The sequence below is a fragment of the Hyperolius riggenbachi genome, chromosome 2 (genome assembly GCF_040937935.1).
Source record: "Hyperolius riggenbachi isolate aHypRig1 chromosome 2, aHypRig1.pri, whole genome shotgun sequence".
NCBI lineage: Eukaryota > Metazoa > Chordata > Amphibia > Anura > Hyperoliidae > Hyperolius > Hyperolius riggenbachi.
This window is the reverse complement of record NC_090647.1, coordinates 212472537-212496424: the sequence shown is the minus strand read 5'-3', so window position 1 is coordinate 212496424 and position 23888 is coordinate 212472537. Positions and strand designations below refer to the sequence as shown.

The following is a 23888-nucleotide window of genomic DNA, read 5'->3' as shown; positions in this document are numbered from 1 at the left end:
GGTTTTCATTCCAGCCAAGTTATGGAATGAGCTAGGACGCTGGTATAACTGTAAATTACTAAGACCTCCCCACCAGGCTGTAGTCATTCCTATATTTCCAAATGTCAAATGTACATTTACTTGGTATAGCAATGCTGGTGCTAATGTTAAGTGGGGAAAAAAGTATTACATGACATGCCTTGCTAAAATAAAGCAATAGGCTGCACTTACAAAGCAAAACCATTACATTTTCCAGTGACTGAAAGAACAGGACTTCAGCAGAATTATTTCACAATCGCCTAAGCAGATGTGGAACACATGATGCCTTTTATGCTATTGTCTTAAGGCTCGTACACACGTCATACTGAAGCCAAAGACGGGCCCGGCGGCATCTCCCGCTGGGCGGGTTTTCAGCAGACAGTACAGCGTGTGTACAGTCTGTCGGTGGACTGATGAGGCCGTTTCTGACCGGCGGATTGCTCAGAAACAGCCTTATCAGTCCGCCGACAGACTGTACACACTCTGTACTGTCTCCTGAAAACCCGCCCAGCGGGAGGTGCCGACAGGCCAGTCGTTGGCATCAGTATGACATGTGTACGAGCCTTAAGTCTACCAGATTTCTGACAAATTGTAATGTATTCTGCCACACTTCCAGCCATTGGCCATTATGTGCTGCGCCCTTATACCTCATACTCTAAGCAGAAGAATCTGCAAGATGATTGGGCATTTATTACTAAATGGTAACGATGATTGCCGGAGAGATGACACAGCCTGGGCTCCCACTAGAAGTGAGGAAAAAGCACAAGCACTGGCCAAGCAATGCAGTAGACTGTGTATAAAAATACTACTCTACCAGACGTAGAAGATAATAACGATCTGACAGGAAATGAAAATGGGAGGCCTATAGGGAATGTGTCACCACCAAGACAAAGTGAAACATGGTGCTTTAATGGCACATAACATTTACCAAAGCATTCAGTGTTTTATAGTGGTTACCTTGTATTTTGTGGAGCCCCGGGAGTTACCAGACCCTCAGTCAGGGATTTGCTTTTTGTGGGTATCCAGGGGGTAAATGGCTTATTGTGCATACAAGAAAGGAACCACCATGGAATGTCTTGTAATATGCTGGGTTTAAAGTGTGCTAGTGATAAGAGAACTATGGAGGCTGCCACTTTTGTTGTCATTCTAAAAAAACACTGGCTGTAATGCTCATGATTGCCTATAGTACTTTCTACATCATTTAGTATGCACTTCAGGAGGTCTAAGATTCCTCTGACAGATGATCTACATACATGATCAAAACAAGACTAGTGATGGTGAGGTCTAGAAAAACTCATGGAGAAGCATGTGACCAGTTTGGTCAGGTGATAGATATGCAAGTCTCTGATTTGCTAGTCATGATCATGTGCTAAAGCAGGATGTGATCACAGTGAATCAGAGCTCTGCAAATCTACCAGCTAATCAAACCAAACACATGCTTCTCCATTAGTTTTCCTAGACATGACCATCACTAAACAAGAGGATCAGCGTTATAGCCATGTAATTAGCACTATCAAAACGGTGTCAGCAATGGCAGTATCCACATTTTTCTCATGAGTGGGCTACTTTAATTTGTTTTGGTAGTGACAGGTGCTCTTTACATGTCCTTGATCAACATTAAAACTTCTGACCATCATTCCATAAAAACTCAAAGGCAGCAAGTTAGAATACAATTGTGTACAGTGAAGCTGTTAAAATTGACCTTCATATTAGTTGATGTTAGCACAGTTACAAAGAATGAAATAAAAGTGTTTTTCTGCAGAGACAGAGTGGGATTAGGAGTAACCAAAATATTCTGTCTGGGCAGAAGAGAAGATATTAGTTATGGGTCAATTAACTAAGTCCTTACTAAAATTCTTTGGAACTTTAGCCTGAAAATATTCTTAGCAAATGTCCTTGCTCACTTCTACCCCTCCCCCCCCCCCTATACTTCCCCATCCCTAATGCAGCCAAGGTGGGGGGAAGTTACAAGCATGCTGCATGAAGTCACAACAAGTGGTGAGTGCCTCTTATAACAGAGGAGACAGAGAGCTGGACATAAGTGCAGAACTCTGTCTTTTAAAGGACTCCCAAGACTTAGAAGAGGTGGATAACTGCATCGCTTATAGTTACATTGACTTAGTACAGGTGGATATCTGTATCAGTTCCGATACATTCAGAGCAAGATTATCCACCAGGCAACCTAGGCAGGTGCTTGGGGCATAGTGGGTGTCAAGGGGCCCACCTGCCACCTTCTCTGACCCCAAATCTACTACCTTGCCTAGAGCCCCATTACATGTTAATCCATCTCCGAGTACATTGATCCCTTAAAGGATACCAGAAGTGATATGTGACATGATGAGATAGACATGGGCATGTACAGTGCCTATCACACAAATAACTATGCTGTGTTCCTTTTTTTCTTTCTCTGCCAGAAAGAGTTAAATATCAGGTATGTACGTGGCTCACTCAGTCCTGACTCAGACAGGAAGTGACTACAGTGTGACCCCCACTGATAAGAAATTCCTTTTTTTATCTCTTTCTTGCTCTCAGAAGCCATTTTCTGCTAGGAAAGTGTTTTATAGTTGGAATTTCTTATCAGTGAGGGTCACACTGTAGTCACTTCCTGTCTTTCAGGCAGAGAAAGAAAAAAAAGGAACACAGTGCTGGGAACTGTACATACACAAGTCTATCTCATCATGTCACGTCACTTCCGGTATCCTTTATACTCCCAAACGACACTGTACCCAATTCTTGAAAAAAACAGAATGGTGAATGACATCATTGTTGCTAACATTGTCAGAACTACTGCATTTCTAGTGTTCACATGAGATAATTATTTAAGGTATGCTAAACCAAAACCAAGATCTATTAGGTGCATAAATCTAGAAAATTAACTTACATGTGAAGAGCTGGAGCCAGTATGGTTAAACAACAGCAAAAACTATCAGAGACCCAAGCACTGTTGACTTTTTACAGGTTGTCTAAAAAGATAGTCTACTGGTCTTGTATACTGGTGTTGCTACTAATTTATGGCCACACCCAATTTTCAGTATGGGATTTGTATGCAATCCTTAAAGAGAACCCGAGGTGTGTTTAAAGAATGTTATCTTCATACAGAGGCTGGATCTGCCTATACAGCCCAGCCTCTGTTGCTATCCCAAACCCCACTAAGGTCCCCCTGCACTCTGCAATCCCTCATAAATCACAGCCATGCTGTGCGGCTGTGTTTACATCTGTAGTGTCAGTCTCAGCTGCTCCCCCACCTCCTGCATAGCTCCGGTCCCTGCCCCCATCCCTTCCCTCCAATCAGCAGGGAGGGAAGGGATGCAGGCGGGGACTGGAGTTCTGCAGGAGGCGGGGAGAGCAGCAGACTGACACTATAGAGATAAACACAGCCAGCTCTGACAAGCTGTTTGTCAGCAGCACGGCTGTGATTTATGAGGGATTGCAGAGTGCAGAGGGACCTTAGGGGGGTTTGGGATAGCAACAGAGGCTGGGCTGTATAGGCAGATCCAGCCTCTGTATGCAGATAATATTCTTCAAACCCACCTCGGGTTCTCTTTAAATCATTAATAAGCAGGTTTTTGGTCAAATGAGCCATGCTAGTGCATCACTGAAGGAGGTTAACACAAACAACAATGGCAAGGAGCAGGAGAGAGCATGGTTAGCGTATAGCATCTGACATGTGTTAGGTTACCTTTCTGAGTTTTGAGGTTAGGAAAACCCTGCAAAGTGAAGCGCTTTTTTGAAACTGCAGAAGATTCTGAGGTAGGGCTAGTAACTGTGCCATCTAGAAACAAGAGAGACACAGTAGGCAAGAGAAACAGTCCTGTGTGCACATACATGCATGCAGTGCTGCAGAGGAGGCAGAATACAAGAAGTACCAGCACAGCCAGTGAGACTGAAGTACTGTATGGATATGGAAGGTATGGAAGGTTATATACTGACCACGGATTTAACTTTGTTCCACCTGCGTTTTCTCTACATTTCCTAGATAATAAAAGCCCCCACAGCACATACTTCAAGACACACAACTCACCTTTACCTTTGTCAAAGAACTTTGGTAATGCCACAGAAGTAGATTCAGGGATTAGAATGGGCTCGGTTTTTCTTTCTTCTAGTTTTTTAATCTTTCCTGATTTACTTCTTAAGGGGCTGTAAAGAAGAATTTAAACAGCACTTGCATCAGGACTAATATAATGTCATTTGTAAAACGCACTCTGTGCGTGCTGGTCTGCACATAGGTGAGGAGATTTCACACAATAACTAACGGCCTGAGCACACTAACCTGCTTGTGTCCGCTTTTAAGCATCTATAACATTGATGTGCTTCTGAAAAGCGGACAGAAGTGCGCAACTGTGCTCAGGCCCTAATGAAAGTCTAAGGCCCATATGCAATTCACTTTTTCCCTTAAGTTTCCTTCGAGGTGATAGTTTCACACTAGCCAATAAAATGCATTTTAAGCCACCAGCAAGCAGTAAATACTCTGAATAATTTTGACAGCCTTTTTCACCTACTATTTGGTACTTTTTCAATTGCAAAATGCTGAAAGTCTTTTAAACACAAGATGAAAAATTATCTCCTAAAAGAAAACTCAGCAGAAAAAGTGAATTGTATATGGGCCTTAGAGATGGCCTGAACGGTTCGACCGCGAACTTATTCGCGCAAACTTTGGTGGTTCACGTTCGCGCTGAACCTCGAACTATATGCGAGTTTGACCCGCCCCCTATACTACATCGTTAGGGTCAACTTTGACCCTATACATCACAGTCAGCAAACACAGGGTAGCCAATCAGGCTACACTCCCTCCTGGAGCCCCCCCCCCCCTTATAAAACACAGGCAGCGTCAGCCTTTTCACTCACTCGTGTGGCTGCAGTAATTAAGGAAGGGAGAGAACCTGCTGGCATAGGGAAAGCTTAGTTCGGCTCTTGTGTTAGGCTTGTTAGGTTGCTCCTTCTTGCTGATACTTATTGCTAAAAAGCACTCCTTATCAGCTGCACATTTGTAATACCAATCACTGCATACCCACCTGTTCAGTGCACCTACCTACCTACGTGAGCGAGTGCAGTGTCACTGCATCTGTTCACGGTACCTGTGTGTGTGACAGCTGCACATTTGTAATACCAATCACTGCATACCCACCTGTTCAGTGCACCTACCTACCTACGTGAGCGCGTGCAGTGTCACTGCATCTGTTCACGGTACCTGTGTGTGTGACAGCTGCACATTTGTAATACCAATCACTGCATACCCACCTGTTCAGTGCACTTACCTACCTACGTGAGCGCACGCAGTGTTATATACCACCAGTCACTGCACCCGTTCACGGTACCTGTGTGTGACAGCTGCACATTGTATTGATACCAGTCACTGCATACCTGTTCACTGCACCTGTGTGACTGCACATTGTATTCGTCAAGTCAGTGCATACCTTTCACTTCATCCCCCAATATGGGCAAAATAAGCAGAGGTAGGCCACCCGGCAGGTCTGTTCGAGGTCATGCTGTCGTGATTTCATGCAGCCCTGGACCAAAGTACAGTGTTCAGAAGGCGCGTGCCATCAACCCCCAAGATTGTCAGGACGTAGTTGACTATTTAAAACAGAACACCTCATCTTCCTCAGCTTCCGCATGGAAGCGTGACATATCTTCCTCCTCCTGCTCTGATTCTGGCACCCCATTTAACACTCAGTCGGCCGCCACCACCAAAGTGCCATCACCCCAGGGCTCAGCGGTGTGGACATTTTTGTGTGTGTCTGCCTCAGATGAGAGCAATGCCATCTGTACTCTCTGCCACCAAAAATTGAGCCGTGGAAAGACCAAGACCCATGTAGGGACAACTTCCTTACGATTGCAATGGGATGACCACCTGAGGAAAAGCAGCACACAAAAGCAAAGCCACACACCGCAGTGGAAGATACCAGGCCGCAATTATACCTCAAAAAAGGCGATACCCAAACTGTACCGTGATGTTGAAAGGCAATTGGTGTCATCTCTGGCACACAGCGTTGGGTCAAGGGTCCATCTGACCACGTGGTCTGCAAAGCACAGTCAGGCCTGCCCGAAAAACTAATTCAGACCTCACACACAGCATCTCTGCCTGCATGCCGTGTGACTGCCTGCCCCAAGACTAAGTCGGTCCCCACACAGCATCTCTGCCTGCAGGCCGCTTGACTGCCTTCTCCGCCACCGCCAACAGGGTCCAGGACTCCAGGTGGATTTCTGAATTTTTAAGGCCGCTGCTAGCAGCGGCCGCTATACTACTTTTTCTGGTGCGTGTACATGCCTGCCTAATTTTTCTGGCTGCACTGCAGCTGCAACAACAAAACAAAAAGGCATGTACATGTGTCAATTCCCCTTCGTGATCGTTACCTTGCTGTGGTGAAGGGGCTTGCGTATCACAATGAAGCAATGACCGACGGCTATATGAGTGTCTCGGGGGGGCACCCAAGATAATAAGGTTGTTGCTTCATTGTGGACAGACCAAATTTGATCAGCTGGACAGTCACTGTTCTGTCATTGAGCTACCTCAGCCCGGCGACCATATGGGCTGGAAAGCCGCCATCACCTGCACTCTCGTCATGGTGCGCACCAGTCCAGCATGGTCGTCACTACACAAACAGCTGTGTGCAGTGCGTTACACAGCGATTTTGGTCTGTCAGTGTGAAGCAGTACACTAATTACACTACCTGATTGATGTATACACATGCAAGATGTTTTAAAGCACTTTAGGCCTCCAATTTAGCATGCAATGTGATTTCTGCCCTTAAAACGCTGCTGTGCGTCAAAGCCAGATTTTTCCCAGGGACTTTTGGCATGTATCCCACTCCTCCATGCAAAAACTCAGATATTAGACCCCTTGAAACATCTTTTCCATCACTTTTGTGGCCAGCATAAATGTTTCTAGTTTTCGAATTTCGCCTCCCCATTGAAGTCTATTGCGGTTCGAAAAGTTTGCGTGAACCAAACTTTTTGCGGAGGTTCGAGAACCGAAAATCGGAGGTTCGAGCCATCTCTAATAGGCCTCAGTGTGCAAAAATAAAAAAGTAAAAATTGGGTTCGCTTCAGACCAGAGCTGAATCAGCCATAAAACAACATAGGCAGGTGCCTGGGTTTTGAAGAGAGACCAGAGGGTCTGGTTGATGCTAGTTCCCAACTAAACATTCTGAAAAAGACTGGTGGCTATCAGGAGTGGCCCAAAGTTGCGACCTTTTCTCGCATAGATAATCAGGAGATGATATTGTGGTGAAACCTCTCCCACAGGGTAATGTCACATTTTCCTGTCGGTAAACCTCAATGCATTGTGGGAAATAATGACTGTTTCCAACCGCAACTGCCAAGCAAGCAGCACATATATATATATATATATATATATACACATATACATATACACACACACACACATATATATATTTTTTTTTCATGCTTGCCAGTAGTGAAGATGGTGTCCACATACTGATAGTGGATCAAACAACATGAACAAATTACACAGTGAATGTTAATAATTTCTTGACCCATCTTCCATTTTTTAACTTTTCACTTTGCTCTTAAATTCGGATTAGGTTTACTGCACTTGACTCTCTTCTAATCTTTTAAATGAATAGTGTAAGAAGAAAGTGCCCATGCTTACCTGGTACTAGATGGAGTGGGTAAAGGAGAGCTATTTGTCTGCTCAACGGGTTTGTGCTGGCTGGCTTCTGCAAAAGAACAACAGAACAAAATGACATCATCAACAAAACTCTAAGTGTAAGAACGTACACAATTAAAATAAAAATCCATTATAAGCTTTTCTTAAAAGAAAAAAAATATATAACTATATATATATATATATATATATATATATATATATATATATATATATATATATATATAGGTGTACCTACATACCTAGCCAACATTGTATTTTTTTTTTTTTACTGCAATAATCAGGGTGATCATCGTGTGCACTACTTCCTGCTAATAATCAAGGTGATCATCATGTGTACTACTTCCTGCTAATAATCAGGGTGATCATCATCATGGTAGCAGCACGGTGGCGTAGTGGTTAGCTCTCTCGCCTTGCAGCGCTGGGTCCCTGGTTCGAATCCCAGCCAGGGCACTATCTGCAAAGAGTTTGTATGTTCTCTCTGTGTCTGCGTGGGTTTCCTCCGGGCACTCCGGTTTCCTCCCACATTCCAAAAACATACGGATAAGTTAATTGGCTCCACCTAAAATTGGCCCTAGACTACAGTACTTACACTACATAACTGAGACAGATGACAATGGTAGGGATTAGATTGTGAGCTCCTTTGAGGGACAGTTAGTGACAATATATATACACTGTACAGCGCTGCGTAATATGTCGGCGCTATATAAATACTAAATAATAATAATAATGTGCCCTACTTCCTGCTAATAATCAGGGTGATCATCGTGTGCCCTACTTCCTGCTAATAATCAGGGTGATCATCGTGTGCACTACTTCCTGCTAATAATCAGGGTGATCATTGTGTGCTCTACTTCCTGCTAATAATCAGGGTGATCATCGTGTGCACTACTTCCTGCTAATAATCAGGGTGATCATCGTGTGCACTACTTCCTGCTAATAATCAGGGTGATCATCGTGTGCACTACTTCCTGCTAATAATCAGAGTGATCATCGTGTGCACTACGTCCTGCTATTAATCAAGGTGATCATCGTGTGCACTACTTCCTGCTAATAATCAGGGTGATCATCGTGTGCACTACTTCCTGCTAATAATCAGGGTGATCATCGTGTGCACTACTTCCTGCTAGTAATCAGGGTGATCATCGTGTGCACTACTTCCTGCTAATAATCAGGGTGATCATCGTGTGCACTACTTCCTGTTAATAATCAGGGTGATCATCGTGTGCACTACTTCCTGCTAATAATCAGGGTGATCATCGTGTGCACTACTTCCTGCTAATAATCAGGGTGATCATCGTGTGCACTACTTCCTGCTAATAATCAGGGTGATCATCGTGTGCACTACTTCCTGCTAATAATCAGGGTGATCATCGTGTGCACTACTTCCTGCTAATAATCAGGGTGATCATCGTGTGCACTACTTCCTGCTAATAATCAGGGTGATCATCGTGTGCACTACTTCCTGCTAATAATCAGGGTGATCATCGTGTGCACTACTTCCTGCTAATAATCAGGGTGATCATCGTGTGCACTACTTCCTGCTAATAATCAGGGTGATCATCGTGTGCACTACTTCCTGCTAGCAATCAGGGTGATCATCGTGTGCACTACTTCCTGCTAGCAATCAGGGTGATCATCGTGTGCACTACTTCCTGCTAATAATCAGGGTGATCATCGTGTGCACTACTTCCTGCTAATAATCAGGGTGATCATCGTGTGCACTACTTCCTGCTAATAATCAGGGTGATCATCGTGTGCACTACTTCCTGCTAGTAATCAGGGTGATCATCGTGTGCACTACTTCCTGCTAATAATCAGGGTGATCATCGTGTGCACTACTTCCTGCTAGTAATCAGGGTGATTATCGTGTGCACTACTTCCTGCTAATAATCAGGGTGATCATCAGGTGCACTACTTCCTGCTAGTAATCAGGCTGATTATCATGTGCCCTACTTCCTGCTAATAATCAGGGTGATCATCATGTGCACTACTTCCTGCTAATAACCAGGGTGATCATCGTGTGCACTACTTCCTGCTAATAATCAGGGTGATCATCGTGTGCACTACTTCCTGCTAATAATCAGGGTGATCATCGTGTGCACTACTTCCTGCTAATAATCAGGGTGATCATCATGTGCACTACTTCCTGCTAATAATCAGGGTGATCATCATTTGCACTACTTCCTGCTAATAATCAGGGTGATCATCATGTGCACTACTTCCTGCTAATAATCAGGGTAATCATGTGCACTACTTCCTGCTAATAATCAGGGTGATCATCATGTGCACTACTTCCTGCTAATAATCAGGGTGATCATCATGTGCACTACTTCCTGCTAATAATCAGGGTGATCATCAGGTGCACTACTTCCTGCTAATAATCAGGGTGATCATCAGGTGCACTACTTCCTGCTAATAATCAGGGTGATCATCATGTGCACTACTTCCTGCTAATAATCAGGGTGATCATCGTGTGCACTACTTCCTGCTAATAATCAGGGTGATCATTGTGTGCACTACTTCCTGCTAATAACCAGGCTGATCATCATGTGCACTACTTCCTGCTAATAATCAGGGTGATCATCATGTGCACTACTTCCTGCTAATAATCAGGGTGATCATCATGTGCACTACTTCCTGCTAATAACCAGGCTGATCATCATGTGCACTACTTCCTGCTAATAATCAGGGTGATCATTGTGTGCACTACTTCCTGCTAATAATCAGGGTGATCATCATGTGCACTACTTCCTGCTAATAATCAGGGTGATCATCATGTGCACTACTTCCTGCTAATAATCAGGGTGATCATGTGCACTACTTCCTGCTAATAATCAGGGTGATCATCATGTGCACTACTTCCTGCTAATAATCAGGGTGATCATCAGGTGCACTACTTCCTGCTAATAATCAGGGTGATCATCAGGTGCACTACTTCCTGCTAATAATCAGGGTGATCATCAGGTGCACTACTTCCTGCTAATAATCAGGGTGATCATCAGGTGCTGATCATCATGTGCACTACTTCCTGCTAATAATCAGGGTGATCATCATGTGCACTACCTCCCGCTAATAACCAGGGTGATCATCATGTGCACTACTTCCTGCTAATAATCAGGGTGATCATCGTGTGCACTACTTCCTGCTAATAATCAGGGTGATCATCGTGTGCACTACTTCCTGCTAATAATCAGGGTGATCATCGTGTGCACTACTTCCTGCTAATAATCAGGGTGATCATCGTGTGCACTACTTCCTGCTAGTAATCAGGGTGATCATCGTGTGCACTACTTCCTGTTAATAATCAGGGTGATCATCGTGTGCACTACTTCCTGCTAATAATCAGGGTGATCATCGTGTGCACTACTTCCTGCTAATAATCAGGGTGATCATCGTGTGCACTACTTCCTGCTAATAATCAGGGTGATCATCGTGTGCACTACTTCCTGCTAATAATCAGGGTGATCATCGTGTGCACTACTTCCTGCTAATAATCAAGGTGATCATCGTGTGCCCTACTTCCTGCTAATAATCAGGGTGATCATCGTGTGCACTACTTCCTGCTAATAATCAGGGTGATCATCGTGTGCACTACTTCCTGCTAATAATCAGGGTGATCATCGTGTGCACTACTTCCTGCTAATAATCAGGGTGATCATCGTGTGCACTACTTCCTGCTAATAATCAGGGTGATCATCGTGTGCACTACTTCCTGCTAATAATCAGGGTGATCATCGTGTGCACTACTTCCTGCTAATAATCAGGGTGATCATCGTGTGCACTACTTCCTGCTAATAATCAGGGTGATCATCATGTGCACTACTTCCTGCTAATAATCAGGGTGATCATCGTGTGCACTACTTCCTGCTAATAATCAGGGTGATCATCGTGTGCACTACTTCCTGCTAATAATCAGGGTGATCATCATGTGCACTACTTCCTGCTAATAATCAGGGTGATCATCATGTGCACTACTTGCTGCTAATAATCAGGGTGATCATCATGTGCACTACTTCCTGCTAATAATCAGGGTGATCATCATGTGCACTACTTCCTGCTAATAATCAGGGTGATCATCATGTGCACTACTTCCTGCTAATAATCAGGGTGATCATCATGTGCACTACTTCCTGCTAATAATCAGGGTGATCATCATGTGCACTACTTCCTGCTAATAATCAGGGTGATCATCATGTGCACTACTTCCTGCTAATAATCAGGGTGATCATCATGTGCACTACTTCCTGCTAATAATCAGGGTGATCATCATGTGCACTACTTCCTGCTAATAATCAGGGTGATCATCGTGTGCACTACTTCCTGCTAATAATCAGGGTGATCATCGTGTGCACTACTTCCTGCTAATAATCAGGGTGATCATCGTGTGCACTACTTCCTGCTAACCTTGATTTGTATACATGTGTTCAATTACACAGATGGTTTTAGTTTTAAGTGACACTGAAGTGAAAAAAAAAAGTATGATGTAATTTGTATGTGTAGTACTGATAATTAATAGAACAGGAGTAGAAAAAAAAATCTCATTTTAATATGAGATAATATTTAAGACAACTGAAAACTGGAAAAATGGCAATATTACAAATCAGTAAGGATTAAGACCATCCACCCAGTAATTCGTATGAATGGCATTTACCTCGGCATGCTTGTAGCTGGCTAGTTAACACCTTTCTAATTTCATTGATCCAGGTGGCCTTTATTTCTGGTGTTGGAGCCTATAAAACATAAATACATAATAGGAATGGATATACATATACAATAAATTGTAATGCATGCAAATCTCAGTATAGCTTCTGCCAATGCTGGGCATTTATCAGTGAAAACAGAAATGGCATACTGGTTGTATAAAGTACGCTTTTTATTAAAATGAAACTTCAAACTAAAATCACTCCATCCCCTCCACAACCCACTTACACACAACAGCCAATGGACCCAATAGTCAGTTCAAACAGCCTAAGGTCCTGTTTCCACTACACGCAGATTTGATGCAGATTGGATGCAGAATGGATGCAGAATGGATGCAGAAAAACTGACTCCAATGAATGCCTATGGGAAAATCTGCATCAGAATAATCGCGTTTAGTGGAAACAGGCCCATAGGAATTCATTGGAGTCAGTTTTTCTGCAACCATTCTGCATCCAATCTGCATCAAATCTGTGTGTAGTGGAAACAGGCCCTAAATCTTACACTCATCGTTACTCCTAAAGCAGATTTAGTATATATAGATTAGTTTTGCTACATAGATATACCATATTTTTCGGACTATAAGACGCTCCTGACCATAAGACGCACCTAGGTTTAGAGGACAAAACCAGGGGGAAAATATATACCTTGTGCGTCCATGGTGAAGGGGCATCTTGTGAATGATGTGCCCTTTGTACCTCCTGTGTCCTCCTCTGTCCCCCTTGTGTCCACCACTGTCCTTGTGTCCTCCTCTATGCCCCTTTGTCTCCCCCTGTATCCTCCCTTTGTCCCCATGTGTCCTCCTCTGCATGGGCACAGTACAGGGAGTCCCTGACACTGTGGCAGGTTGAAGGTTCTTATTGACAGGCTTTCACAAGTCAGGAACTCCCTGCATTCGGACTATAAAACGCAGTTACTTTATTTCCCCACTTTTGGGGGGAAAAAAATGAGTCTTATAGTCCAAAAAGTACAGAAGCTATTGCTATAGATATGGTACAAGGAGATTATTAATCCTGATTTCCAAGTTGATGGGGGTAATTTAGTGAAGGAGATGTTAGCATTGGATGGGAGGATTTATTACAGACGTGCAATCATATGACAGAGAATTTGAACATTTGCACTGCTCTGCACCACTTTGCGGTGAAGGTGTCATATATAATCATCCTTTATGCATCCAAATTATTGTGCATTTCAAGATAGCTAAACTAAGGGGGTATGACTGAAGACAAGGCATTACAGGCTGACAAGCTACTTTTTTTTTTTTTTTTAAACAAACTGTGCTATGTATTTTCACATGTACCCCTTCCGTTGCTTCCTCTGCATGGTACAAGAGATGTTTTTATTATATTGTATTATAAAGCCACCTGTAAATTAAAATTATGCAAAATAAATAAATAAAAAAATCACACAACATACACATCAGTTCAGCAGTGAAAAATGTAGTGTCATCTGTGGTGGCGGGCAGGTGAGACACTACACTGTGGTAAATCACAGTGAAAATCAGTGGAACGTTAAAGTTAAATGATTGGCAGCTTACATTTACTCCTAATCATTTATTTTATTTTCGATTTGGAGATGAAATGTTTATATCTGATAAACTTTATGCTGAGGTCTACAACAGAAAATAAATGGTAGCCTCTTGGGATGCAGATTTATAGTTGGGATTAGGCGACAACTCAATGTCTCCTAGGTGTATCCAACCTTCCCCAGCCATCTTTGAATGACAAAACACTGGATCATAGTTTTCCAGACATTCAGTGTTGTACCCCCTTGAATCAGGAAGTTTGGTTGCCTGGGGCTAATGGACTATTTGGGTGCCAAAGAAGAAATTTAGGCGCCCAATAAACAGGGCCGGAGCTACCATAGGAAAAAATGGGCAATTGCCCCAGGGCCCTAGAGCCTGTAGGGGCCCCTAAGGTGTCCCTCCCCCATCTTAACTGTTGCTCCCCAGGGACTCTGCAGAGTCTTTGGCAGAGTAGTGTCATCTGTGGTGGCGGGCAGGTGAGACACTACACTGATATAGACTCTGCAGGGCCCCAAAGAGCACAGTTAAGTTGTGAGGTGATTGGGGGAGGGTCAGCAGCCAGCTCAAGGGCCCGGGGAGAAATTTGGCTGCAAAAAAGGGCCCCTAATGACACTTTTTGGTCGGGGGTTGTCTGTTGGGGGCCCCAAGGCTAATTTTGCCCTAGGGACCAATTGTTACTTGAACCGGCCCTGCCGATAAATAGCGGGTGCAGGGCCCTTCCAACTGAAATTTTTCATTTTGAGACTTAATGGTTTGATAAATATGGTTTTGAAAATATCGTAAATTATAGTTTTGAACTTTATCTCAGAAATGTATCGCTTTTTGTATTAAAGTTAATTGCAACAAAGATAAGGTGTTTTAGGGTTAGGAGTCAGGAAGGGGGGTTTAAGGGTTAGGCTCCACCGGGGGAGGGGGGGGGCTTAGGGTTAGGCATCAGTAGAAGGAGGGTTCTGCGTGAGAGTAGGGGTAGGTTTGGTTACAGTATAATATCAGTAATATTTACTAATGTTTTACTGTGCTTATTACGACTGTAAATATATTTTCATTTTCATTGTTATAGATGATATTTTGCAATTTTTTTACCATTATTTTAACATATTTATTATTCTATCTCAGATATTGATGAAGAAACAATACAAATATTGTTATAGACAATATCTTAAAATTTCAGCTATACCTCGCAACTTTTTCCTGTCACCGTTATATGATGTATGTGTACCCCCAACCTCCTGCAAGAGCTCACATTCCACTTCCTGTTTCCATCTTTATTACAAAAACATACATGATTGGCTGACCTGAGTGTGTGTCTGTATTTGCCAGTATATTAGAAAAAGAGGTTATGTATGATTGTGTTTTGTAGGTCTATAACCATCTCAGGATACTAAACTAATAGCAAAATTAAAACTGGACTCTGACGTCTGTGTGATTTGGCATTTTCTATTACAAAATCCCAAACATACAGTTACCCACTACTTTTCAGGATTTATACTTTGCAAATTTGCAAAATGTTATCAACGGGCACTCAAACAGCATTACCTGAACAATGTACACCTCTTCTCTTGAATTGTAAATGATTTCAAATTTCTTATTGTCTCCTTTTACATACTCCGTTATTCCAACATTTGCCATCTAATGAACAGAAGAGTGTGTCACTTAAACAACTGGTAGTAACATATCAAAATTACTATTCATAAATATCACAACCACAGTGTAAATTTACACATTTTATACAATCTCATTTCACCCCAGAAAAAAAAACCTTTTGTCTCTGCATATTTATATATTGGTAAAGACTATGGTAGAATTTTATCTTGCGTTTCTTGACAATGGTCTCTGGAAGTATCCTGAACCCCTGCAGTGATTTCCACTATAGAATTTATGATCATGTTTTTAAGGGCCTGAAGATCACGACCATCCAATAACGGCACTGTCCCTTGCGCACAGAAATTTTACAGGTTTCTTTGAATCTTTAGATTATTATGCACTGTTGATTATCAAATCCCCTAATTATTTGCAATTTTAGATTGAGTATTATTCTGAAATTTTTGCAAGCAAAAGTTTCAAAAAGTGGCATTAACCAGCTCATGTTTATTTCTGAGAGACTTCACATCTCTAGGATGTTTTTTTTTACACCCAATCATAGTTAGATTGGTTTCCATTTCACCCAATAATTTATAAGATTTTTCTTCATTCATAACACAAATGTTCCAATCTTGTGTTACACCATCCCAACTTTTTTGAAACATATTGCTTGCATCAAATTCAAAGTGAGCTTATATTTTCATAAAACAAAATAACTTCTTCAGATTCAGCATTCTTTGCTCTCCATGGTTAAATAAAAGCATTTTTTTGCTTTCTGTGTACTATTCATGATTAAATAAAAGGTTTACAATTATTTGGAAATCAATAAGATAATAATTTTTATTTGCCAATCACACAGCATTCAAGCTGGGGAGGGGTTATACTATTTTACTGTTTATTTGATGTTAGGAGCCAACACTAGGAACTAGATTCCCACAAATACTAACTTTAAGATGTATCCCACACATTTTTTTTCAATAACTATATCACTATTTAGTAAAAAAAAAAAAATCTCTGAGAAGAATAATTCAATTCACCGTATGCACAACTTGTAAACATACGTACATGAATTTGTGCTGATGCCAGGTATTATATGCACTGTAGGCGTTAAGCTGTGCATTGCGTATCAGCGGGAGCTTGCTTACAGAAGGGGAAAGTAAGAGGAACCTTATGCACAACTTGTAAACGTACATGTGTTTGTCTTGATGTCAGGTTTTATAATGCAGTGTAGGAGTGAATCTGTGTAATATTAGTAAGAGCTAGATCATAGAAGGGGATAGCAAGAGGGACATTGTTCATACTCAAGTCTAAAAAGGAAGAAGCAGATGGACACTATTCCTTAGGCCTCTTGCACACTGCAAGCGATTCCGATTCAGATTCCGCTTTTTAATCAGTTTTTACATCAGATTCAGATTCCGATTTGCAGTGTGCAGGGAGCAAACTGCAAATCGGAATCTGAATCGGATGTAAAAACTGATTAAAAAGCGGAATCGGAATCGCTTGCAGTGTGCAAGAGGCCTTACGCTGGTGTTTCTGAGTTGCTAGGCCATCTGAATCAATCACAGGAATGGACTATTCAGAACTCTTTTGGCAAGTAAGGCATTTCACAATTCATGTATTTTATTATAACAGTATATTTAGCCAGCAGCCTGTAGTTAAGCTTTCACTTAAATGTTTTAACCAGTTGCTGCCTCTATGATGTTAAAATAAATCTCTGCACTCTCCTTCCTACAAAATCTTAGATAACACGGTTTATTTATCTTTGACCTGACAACATCACTACAGAGTTGTAAAATAATGACAGCAGACCCCTCTCCTCCTCCCGGGGAATTCAATGGCAGAGTTTATTAGTAAACAAGTGTAAAATACACATTCCAGGAGCAGACAGTAGTAGATTCTATATATTACTTAATTGTTACGTCTAATACATTGTCAGATGAACTATTTAAATAAACAGGAGGGATAGACAAAGAAATTGTGTGGGTTTAATGTACAAATTAACTGTTTACATTAAAGCTATAATGTATGAAAGTGGATAAATTGTGTATGTTTTCAGTTTTTTCCTTAATTTCCTTTTAAAATGCATAGAAAATAAAGTAATTACTAATAACAAATAGCCACAAAAAGCCTTATTGGCCCTGAAAAAAACTATATATAGATCATTTAGTTGTGATAATTATTGATAAAGTTATTGCCAAAGTAATCACAGCTGAGCTGAATTGTGAAAATTACCAGGGTAGTGAAGTGGTTAAATACGAGGTATATTTAGAGGTTCCTTAAAAACACATTATAGAGATTGCAACAACTATTTATAATATGTTCAACAATTAAATAAAATCCAATGAAAAATATGACTTACATTTAGAGAAAATAATTATAGGTATAATTATAAGTACTCCACATATCAACTATATATGCAATAATATTTATAGAGGAATAGTAGTCTGAATTTAACTTAATAAACAATATATGCCATAAATAAATAAATATGGCAGCTGCCATATCATATCAACATAAAATACTCCTTATATTTTGTACAGCACCACAGACTATGTTGGTGCTTTAAAAATCAATAATTTTTAAAATATCTGTAAAGTTTACTAATATTGTTGTATCTTGTCTATTATCACTATTTTTTGCAGAAGTTGCTAATAAAATCCATCTGGCCACACTTCCTGTGCTGAGATGCCTTAAATAGTTACTGTGATCATATTCCCTCTGTTGTCATGTGATGGCTAGCAGAACTATAAAGTGACATCATCCATCAGCAGTGGTGCTCACCGCCAGGTCGTGATCACGCTTACGCGTGGATTCACGACCATTTTGACGCATTCCGCCTCGGACACGAAAATCCGTGAATAGATTTTGAACCACGAAAATCTACTTCGGCTTCGCGTGAATGCGGACAGAAATCCGCATTCACGCTCGTGAAACCCGGTGCTGAAGTCGTGGTTTGCGGAAATGCGTCAAACTATGCGGAAGTGACACATTGCAGGCCAATCAGAGTGCCCCAGCCAGGCCCTAGCAACCAATCACAGGAGGGGAGCTATGCCCTCCCCTCCTGAATATAAAGCGGCGGCCATGATGAAAAAGCTCTGTCCTTGTTAGACTGTGGTGCTGAGAGGATTATCTCCAGGCCATTGTTGTTTGAGCAAGTGCATTTATTGTGTTAAAAACAAAGCGTTTTTTTTGCTAACACTGCTCTTATACTGTACACAGTTAGCTAGTCAGTGAGTGATTGCTGTAGTTAGTTGTAGTCAGTGTAGTGTAGTGGGAGTGTGGGAGTCTAGTGATTATTTAACTGTGTGTAGTGCTGTGCAGGCAGGTTCAGTGCTGCAGTGTAGTGGGAGTAGGGATTATCTGTGTGTAGAGTGCAGGCAGGCAGGTTAGTGCAGCTGCAGTGTTCACTTGTATATTCCAGTGACAGTTATACACTTGTACTATTTGCAGGCAGCCAGTCACACCGCCAGCGCCGCCACTCTCTGCCAGCGCTGTTCATTCATTCTGTCAGTGACCTTGTGCCGTGCCCAGTGCCCACTGCTCGCTCGCTCGCTGGCATATGAGCATCTCATTACACAGTGTGACATCCTTGTGTGCCCATTGCATCCTTCAGTGACCTAGTTGTATATCCAGTGCCCACTGCTGTGCCCACTGCATCCTTCAGTGACCTTGTACTGTGGCCACTGCATCCTTCAGTGACCTAGTTGTATATTCAGTGGCTACTGCTGTGCCCACTGCATCCTTCAGTGACCTTGTACTGTGCCCACTGCATCCTTCAGTGACCTTGTACTGTGGCCACTGCATCCTTCAGTGACCTAGTTGTATATCCAGTGCCCACTGCTGTGCCCACTGCATCCTTCAGTGACCTTGTACTGTGCCTACTGCATCCTTCAGTGACCTTGTACTGTGCCCACTGCATCCAGTGATTCATTACTAGCAACATGTCTGGCAGGGTTTCGCGGGGTGAGAGGAAAGGGAGTTCAATTGCCTCAGCCACTTCTGGGACTGCTCCACGTCCAGGGAGAGGACGCCCAGCTGTATGTGGTCGTGATGCAGCAGAAAGGGGGGCAGCAAAGCCTGGGCCGAGTCAGCGGACGCCATTGTCCAAATATTTTAAAGTTTCTGGTCCCCGTGTGGTGGTTGAGCAAATGGAACCTGACGTACTCATGGACATCATGACTTCCTCCCAGACCTCTACTGTGAGCACCACTCCAAGCAGTAGCAGCAGCAGCCAACATCCCACGCTTGTTGTGACATCCACCCCAGCACCCACTGGTCAGCAGCCCTCCCAGGATGACAGCGTTCTGTCCCTCAGTCCGGCATCTGGGAACCTGCTGATGCAAGAAGCTCAGGACTTACTGGGGACTGATGTGGCAGAGATTGAGATCGGGCCACAATCACAAGCGTTGTTGAGTTCTGGTGATGAAGAAGAGGGGTCTGTGTCTGGGGATGTAGGGACAGAAGAGGAGGCGGGGGAGTCAGAGGAAGAGCTGGATTATGATGATGCTGCTGATGATGACGACGTTGTGGACCCTAACTATGTGCAGCCTGCTGAGTCCGTGGAAGAATGGTCAGAGGCAGAGCAGGATGACGAGTCACCTCGGCCTAGGCAAGGATATCGCCATATCTCAGGCAGGGGCAGGGGCATCGACAGCAGTGGGCGTGGAGGAAGTAGACAGGACACTGCTTCAGCCGGCACCACCACCATGCAACCCCCGGCAACTACTACCACACATTGCTCCTCTGCACCCTCTGCTAGTGGGGGCCGCAGTAAATTAAAGTCACCAGTGTGGGATTGCTTTGAGGAATGTACTGATGACAAAAGGTATGCGGTGTGCAGGTTATGCAGCAAAAGATTGAGCCGTGGGAAAAGTCTGAGCAAGATGGGTACCTCATCCCTCCAGGGCCACCTGAGAAGCCGCCACTGCCGCGAGTATGCGGACTTTAAGAGGAAGCAGGCACTGCTGGCAGGGGTTCCTGAGAGCAGAAGGCCCACCAGCGCAGCAGCATCCTCCCTCCCTCAGGGTCGTGAATCCCCCACAGCAGCAGCAGTAGTAGCACGCAAGCGCTCTTCCACCTCGGCTGCTCAGGACACAGACATTGAGGCTGGCAGCCAGTGTTCGTCTCTCTCCTCTGTCTCCCCTGCATCCCAGCGTCGTCAGACCCTGCTGAGCGACACCTTTCAGGGTCTGACCAAGCCTCTGCCTCCAAGCCACAGGCGGATCCGCAAACTAAATGGCTTGCTGGCCCGGGCCATGGCATCACAGCTGCTTCCCTACTCCCTGGTGCAGGAGGGGAGCGCCATGCGGACGCTGCTCCAATTTGGCATCCCCGAGTGGCAAGTCCCCAGTCGCCACTATTTCAGCAGGAGCGCGATCCCAGCACTCCACAAGTTTGCGGTGGAAAACGTGGCCCGTTCCCTGGACTACTCTGTGGGCAAGCGGGTCCACGTGACCATGGACTCGTGGAGTAGCAGATTTGGGACAGGTCGCTACCTGTCCTTTACGGCCCACTGGGTGACACTGATGGAAGGGAGGGAGGACAAGAGCGCATCAGCCCAGCTAGTGGTGCCACCACGCGGGATCAGGGGGGATGCAGAAGGGTCCTGTCACGACACTCCCTCAGCACCCGGAAAGCAAGCCCGCCTCGGCAGCAGCAGCGCCAAGCCTCGGCACTGCCAAGCCCTTTTAAAATTGGTGACCCTGGGGAAGGAGAGGCTTACGGCCACCAACGTCCTGGCCGCCCTCAGGAAGCAGGAGCGGAGGTGGCTGACCCCCAGAGGCCTGGAAGTGGGGTATGTGGCAGCCGATAACGGGGCCAACCTGGTGGCAGCAGTGCAGCAGGGAAACCTCCAGCACATCCCCTGCTTGGCCCACGTGCTCAATCTTGTGGTGCAGCGCTTCTTGCGCACCTACCAGGGGATGAGCGAGCTGCTGCAGGATGCCCGGGCGGTGGTACGCTTTTTCCGCCTGTCAGCCACTGCCTCTGCACTCTTGTCCACCTTACAGCAGCAGTATGGAAGGCCACAACACCGGCTGATCATCGACATGCCAGTTCGCTGGAATTCGACTCTGGCCATGTTGGAGCGGCTGTGTCAGCACAGGCTGGCTGTTAGGGCCTACATGCTAGACCCAAGTGTCCCCAGCAACCAGCAAGTCCCCATGATTACTGCCACTCAGTGGACACTGATGCAGCAAGTATGCCTGGTGCTGAGTCCCTTCCTGGAGGCAACCAAGATGGTCAGTGAGGAGCGGGCCTCTGTGTGCCAGTGGGTGCCCTTGGTTTGTCTACTGGAGCAGGCAATGGACAATTTAATTGAGCGTGGGGATGAAGCCCTGAGGCAGTTGGAAGAACAGGAGCAGATGGCAGCACAGTCCAGCTCAGAGGAGGGCTCACAGCAGGTAGTGGAAGAGTTGGAGGTCCCTAACCTGAATGAGGAGGAGGAGGAGCAGAGTGCAGCAGGCGTTGTACGTGGATGGCGGTTTGAGGAGGACAACGACATGGCACAGGAAGAGGACAGGCATGCGTTATGGGACAATGGCGAGGACGAGGAAGATCTTGCTGGCAGGGCCCACTTGTTTCCCATGGCTGTGCACATGTTGCGCTGCCTTCGCAGGGACCCCCGGGTGATCCAGATGCGTTCAAGGGAGGACATCTGGATTACCTTGATGCTTGATCCCCGTCTGAAGGGGAAGCTGGGAGACTTAATGACGCCATCCACCACCGAGCAACGCACAAGGGACTTGAAGGAGGCCCTTGTGCGCAGACTACTGGAAGCATTCCCCCAGCCTTCCACCCCCACTGTAACTGCTCTGCCAAGCCAGCAAGAGGTGCCTGCCATTGCCACTAGCAGCACAACAACCACCACCAGCAGCAGCAGCAGCAACTGGCGCCCCGGAGACCTGAAGAGCCTAAGCAAGAGCCTGTATGCAGTGCAGCAGCCCAGAACAGAGGTGCCCGCCACAGCATCCACCACCAACCAGCACAAGCAACGACTGACCACCATGGTGTCTGACTATATGGGGTCATCCAGCGGGCTCAATGACACCGACAGCCCCGTGGACCCCTTGGAGTACTGGGTCAAGAGACTGGACATCTGGAGCGAGCTTTCCCAGTACGCCCTGGAACTCCTATCCTGCCCTCCTTCCAGTGTCCTCTCAGAGAGATGCTTTAGTGCGGCCGGTGGCGTGGTCACAGAGAAGCGCTCTCGGCTCTCCCACGCCTCTGTGGACAAACTCACCTTCCTGAAAATCAACCAGGCTTGGGTGGAAGGTGAGTTCCTGGCCCCTATTGTCGGACACAGGGGGACATGAAGTGGCTGCTGCATGTGCTGTTGTTAACTATGCCTGCCTTTATAAAGACATTTACTACCTGCCTAGTGCCTACCTTGGTTAATTTTTTGGTGTTATGGTACTACTACCAGTAAGTTGCCATGGTCCTCCTTCTGAGCTGCTGAACTGACCGCCTGCTTTGTCCTCCTGACTCAGTCGCTACTACACTCTGCGTTCACAGTGCCCGGGTCACCGGGTGCATTTAATTTTTTGGCCAGCACTATGACGCTGTGCTACTACTACTGTGCTGCTGCTGCTGAACTGACCGCCCGCTTTGTCCTCCTGACTCAGTCGCTACTACATTCTGCGTTCACACTGCCCGGGTCACCGGGGGCATTTAATTTTTTGGCCAGCACTATGACGCTGTGCTACTACTACTGTGCTGCTGCTGCTGAACTGACCGCCCGCTTTGTCCTCCTGACTCAGTCGCTACTACATTCTGCGTTCACACTGCCCGGGTCACCGGGTGCATTTAATTTTTTGGCCAGCACTATGACGCTGTGCTACTACTACTGTGCTGCTGCTGCTGAACTGACCGCCCGCTTTGTCCTCCTGACTCAGTCGCTACTACATTCTGCGTTCACACTGCCCGGGTCACCGGGTGCATTTAATTTTTTGGCCAGCACTATGACGCTGTGCTGCTACTACTACCACCAGTATGTTGCCGTGGTCCTTCTGTGCTGCTGAACTGACCGCCCACATAGTCCTTCTCCTGACTCAGTCGCTACCACCACTGCACTCTGCGTTCACACTGCCCGTGTCCACTGACAACTCTGCTGCGATGTCATTGCTAATTGCTGCAAAAAAAAAAAAAAAAAAAAAAAATTACAAAAACCTCTCTGGAGCCTTTTTGCCGTCAGCCACTCATCCTCCTCCAGCGGTACCTTCGCCGCCAAGTGCCATTGGAACTCGCCTTCACCTCTGACTACTTAACGCGTATATCCCTTTTTAAAACCACTTATTACCAATTAATAGCCCCATTTAAAGTGTTGATTTCACTTTAAAATCCATTTTCTCTAGAAAATTTTTTTTTTTTTGAATTTTTTATGTTGAAGTTATGTTGCCCCTTATCACCTCGATAATCCATGCTATTTGGGGGACTGTA

At 44.7% G+C, this 23888-nt stretch overlaps 1 protein-coding gene across 12 annotated transcripts in view; it reads right to left on the bottom strand.

Moving 5' to 3' along the window:
- MCF2L (MCF.2 cell line derived transforming sequence like) overlaps positions 1 to 23888 on the bottom strand; it is a 240237-nt gene that overhangs the window by 19256 nt on the left and 197093 nt on the right. For 7 of the 12 annotated variants that reach the window (XM_068268077.1, XM_068268074.1, XM_068268068.1 and 4 more), the window contains 5 exons: positions 15408 to 15500; positions 12300 to 12378; positions 7631 to 7697; positions 4040 to 4155; positions 3698 to 3790 (listed from right to left, as the gene is read on the bottom strand). In XM_068268077.1, the coding sequence (XP_068124178.1) occupies positions 3698 to 3790; positions 4040 to 4155; positions 7631 to 7697; positions 12300 to 12378; positions 15408 to 15500 (448 nt within the window). The remainder of the gene's footprint in view (positions 1 to 3697; positions 3791 to 4039; positions 4156 to 7630; positions 7698 to 12299; positions 12379 to 15407; positions 15501 to 23888) is intronic. The other 5 variants (XM_068268073.1, XM_068268078.1, XM_068268076.1 and 2 more) reach the window with 3 other exon arrangements.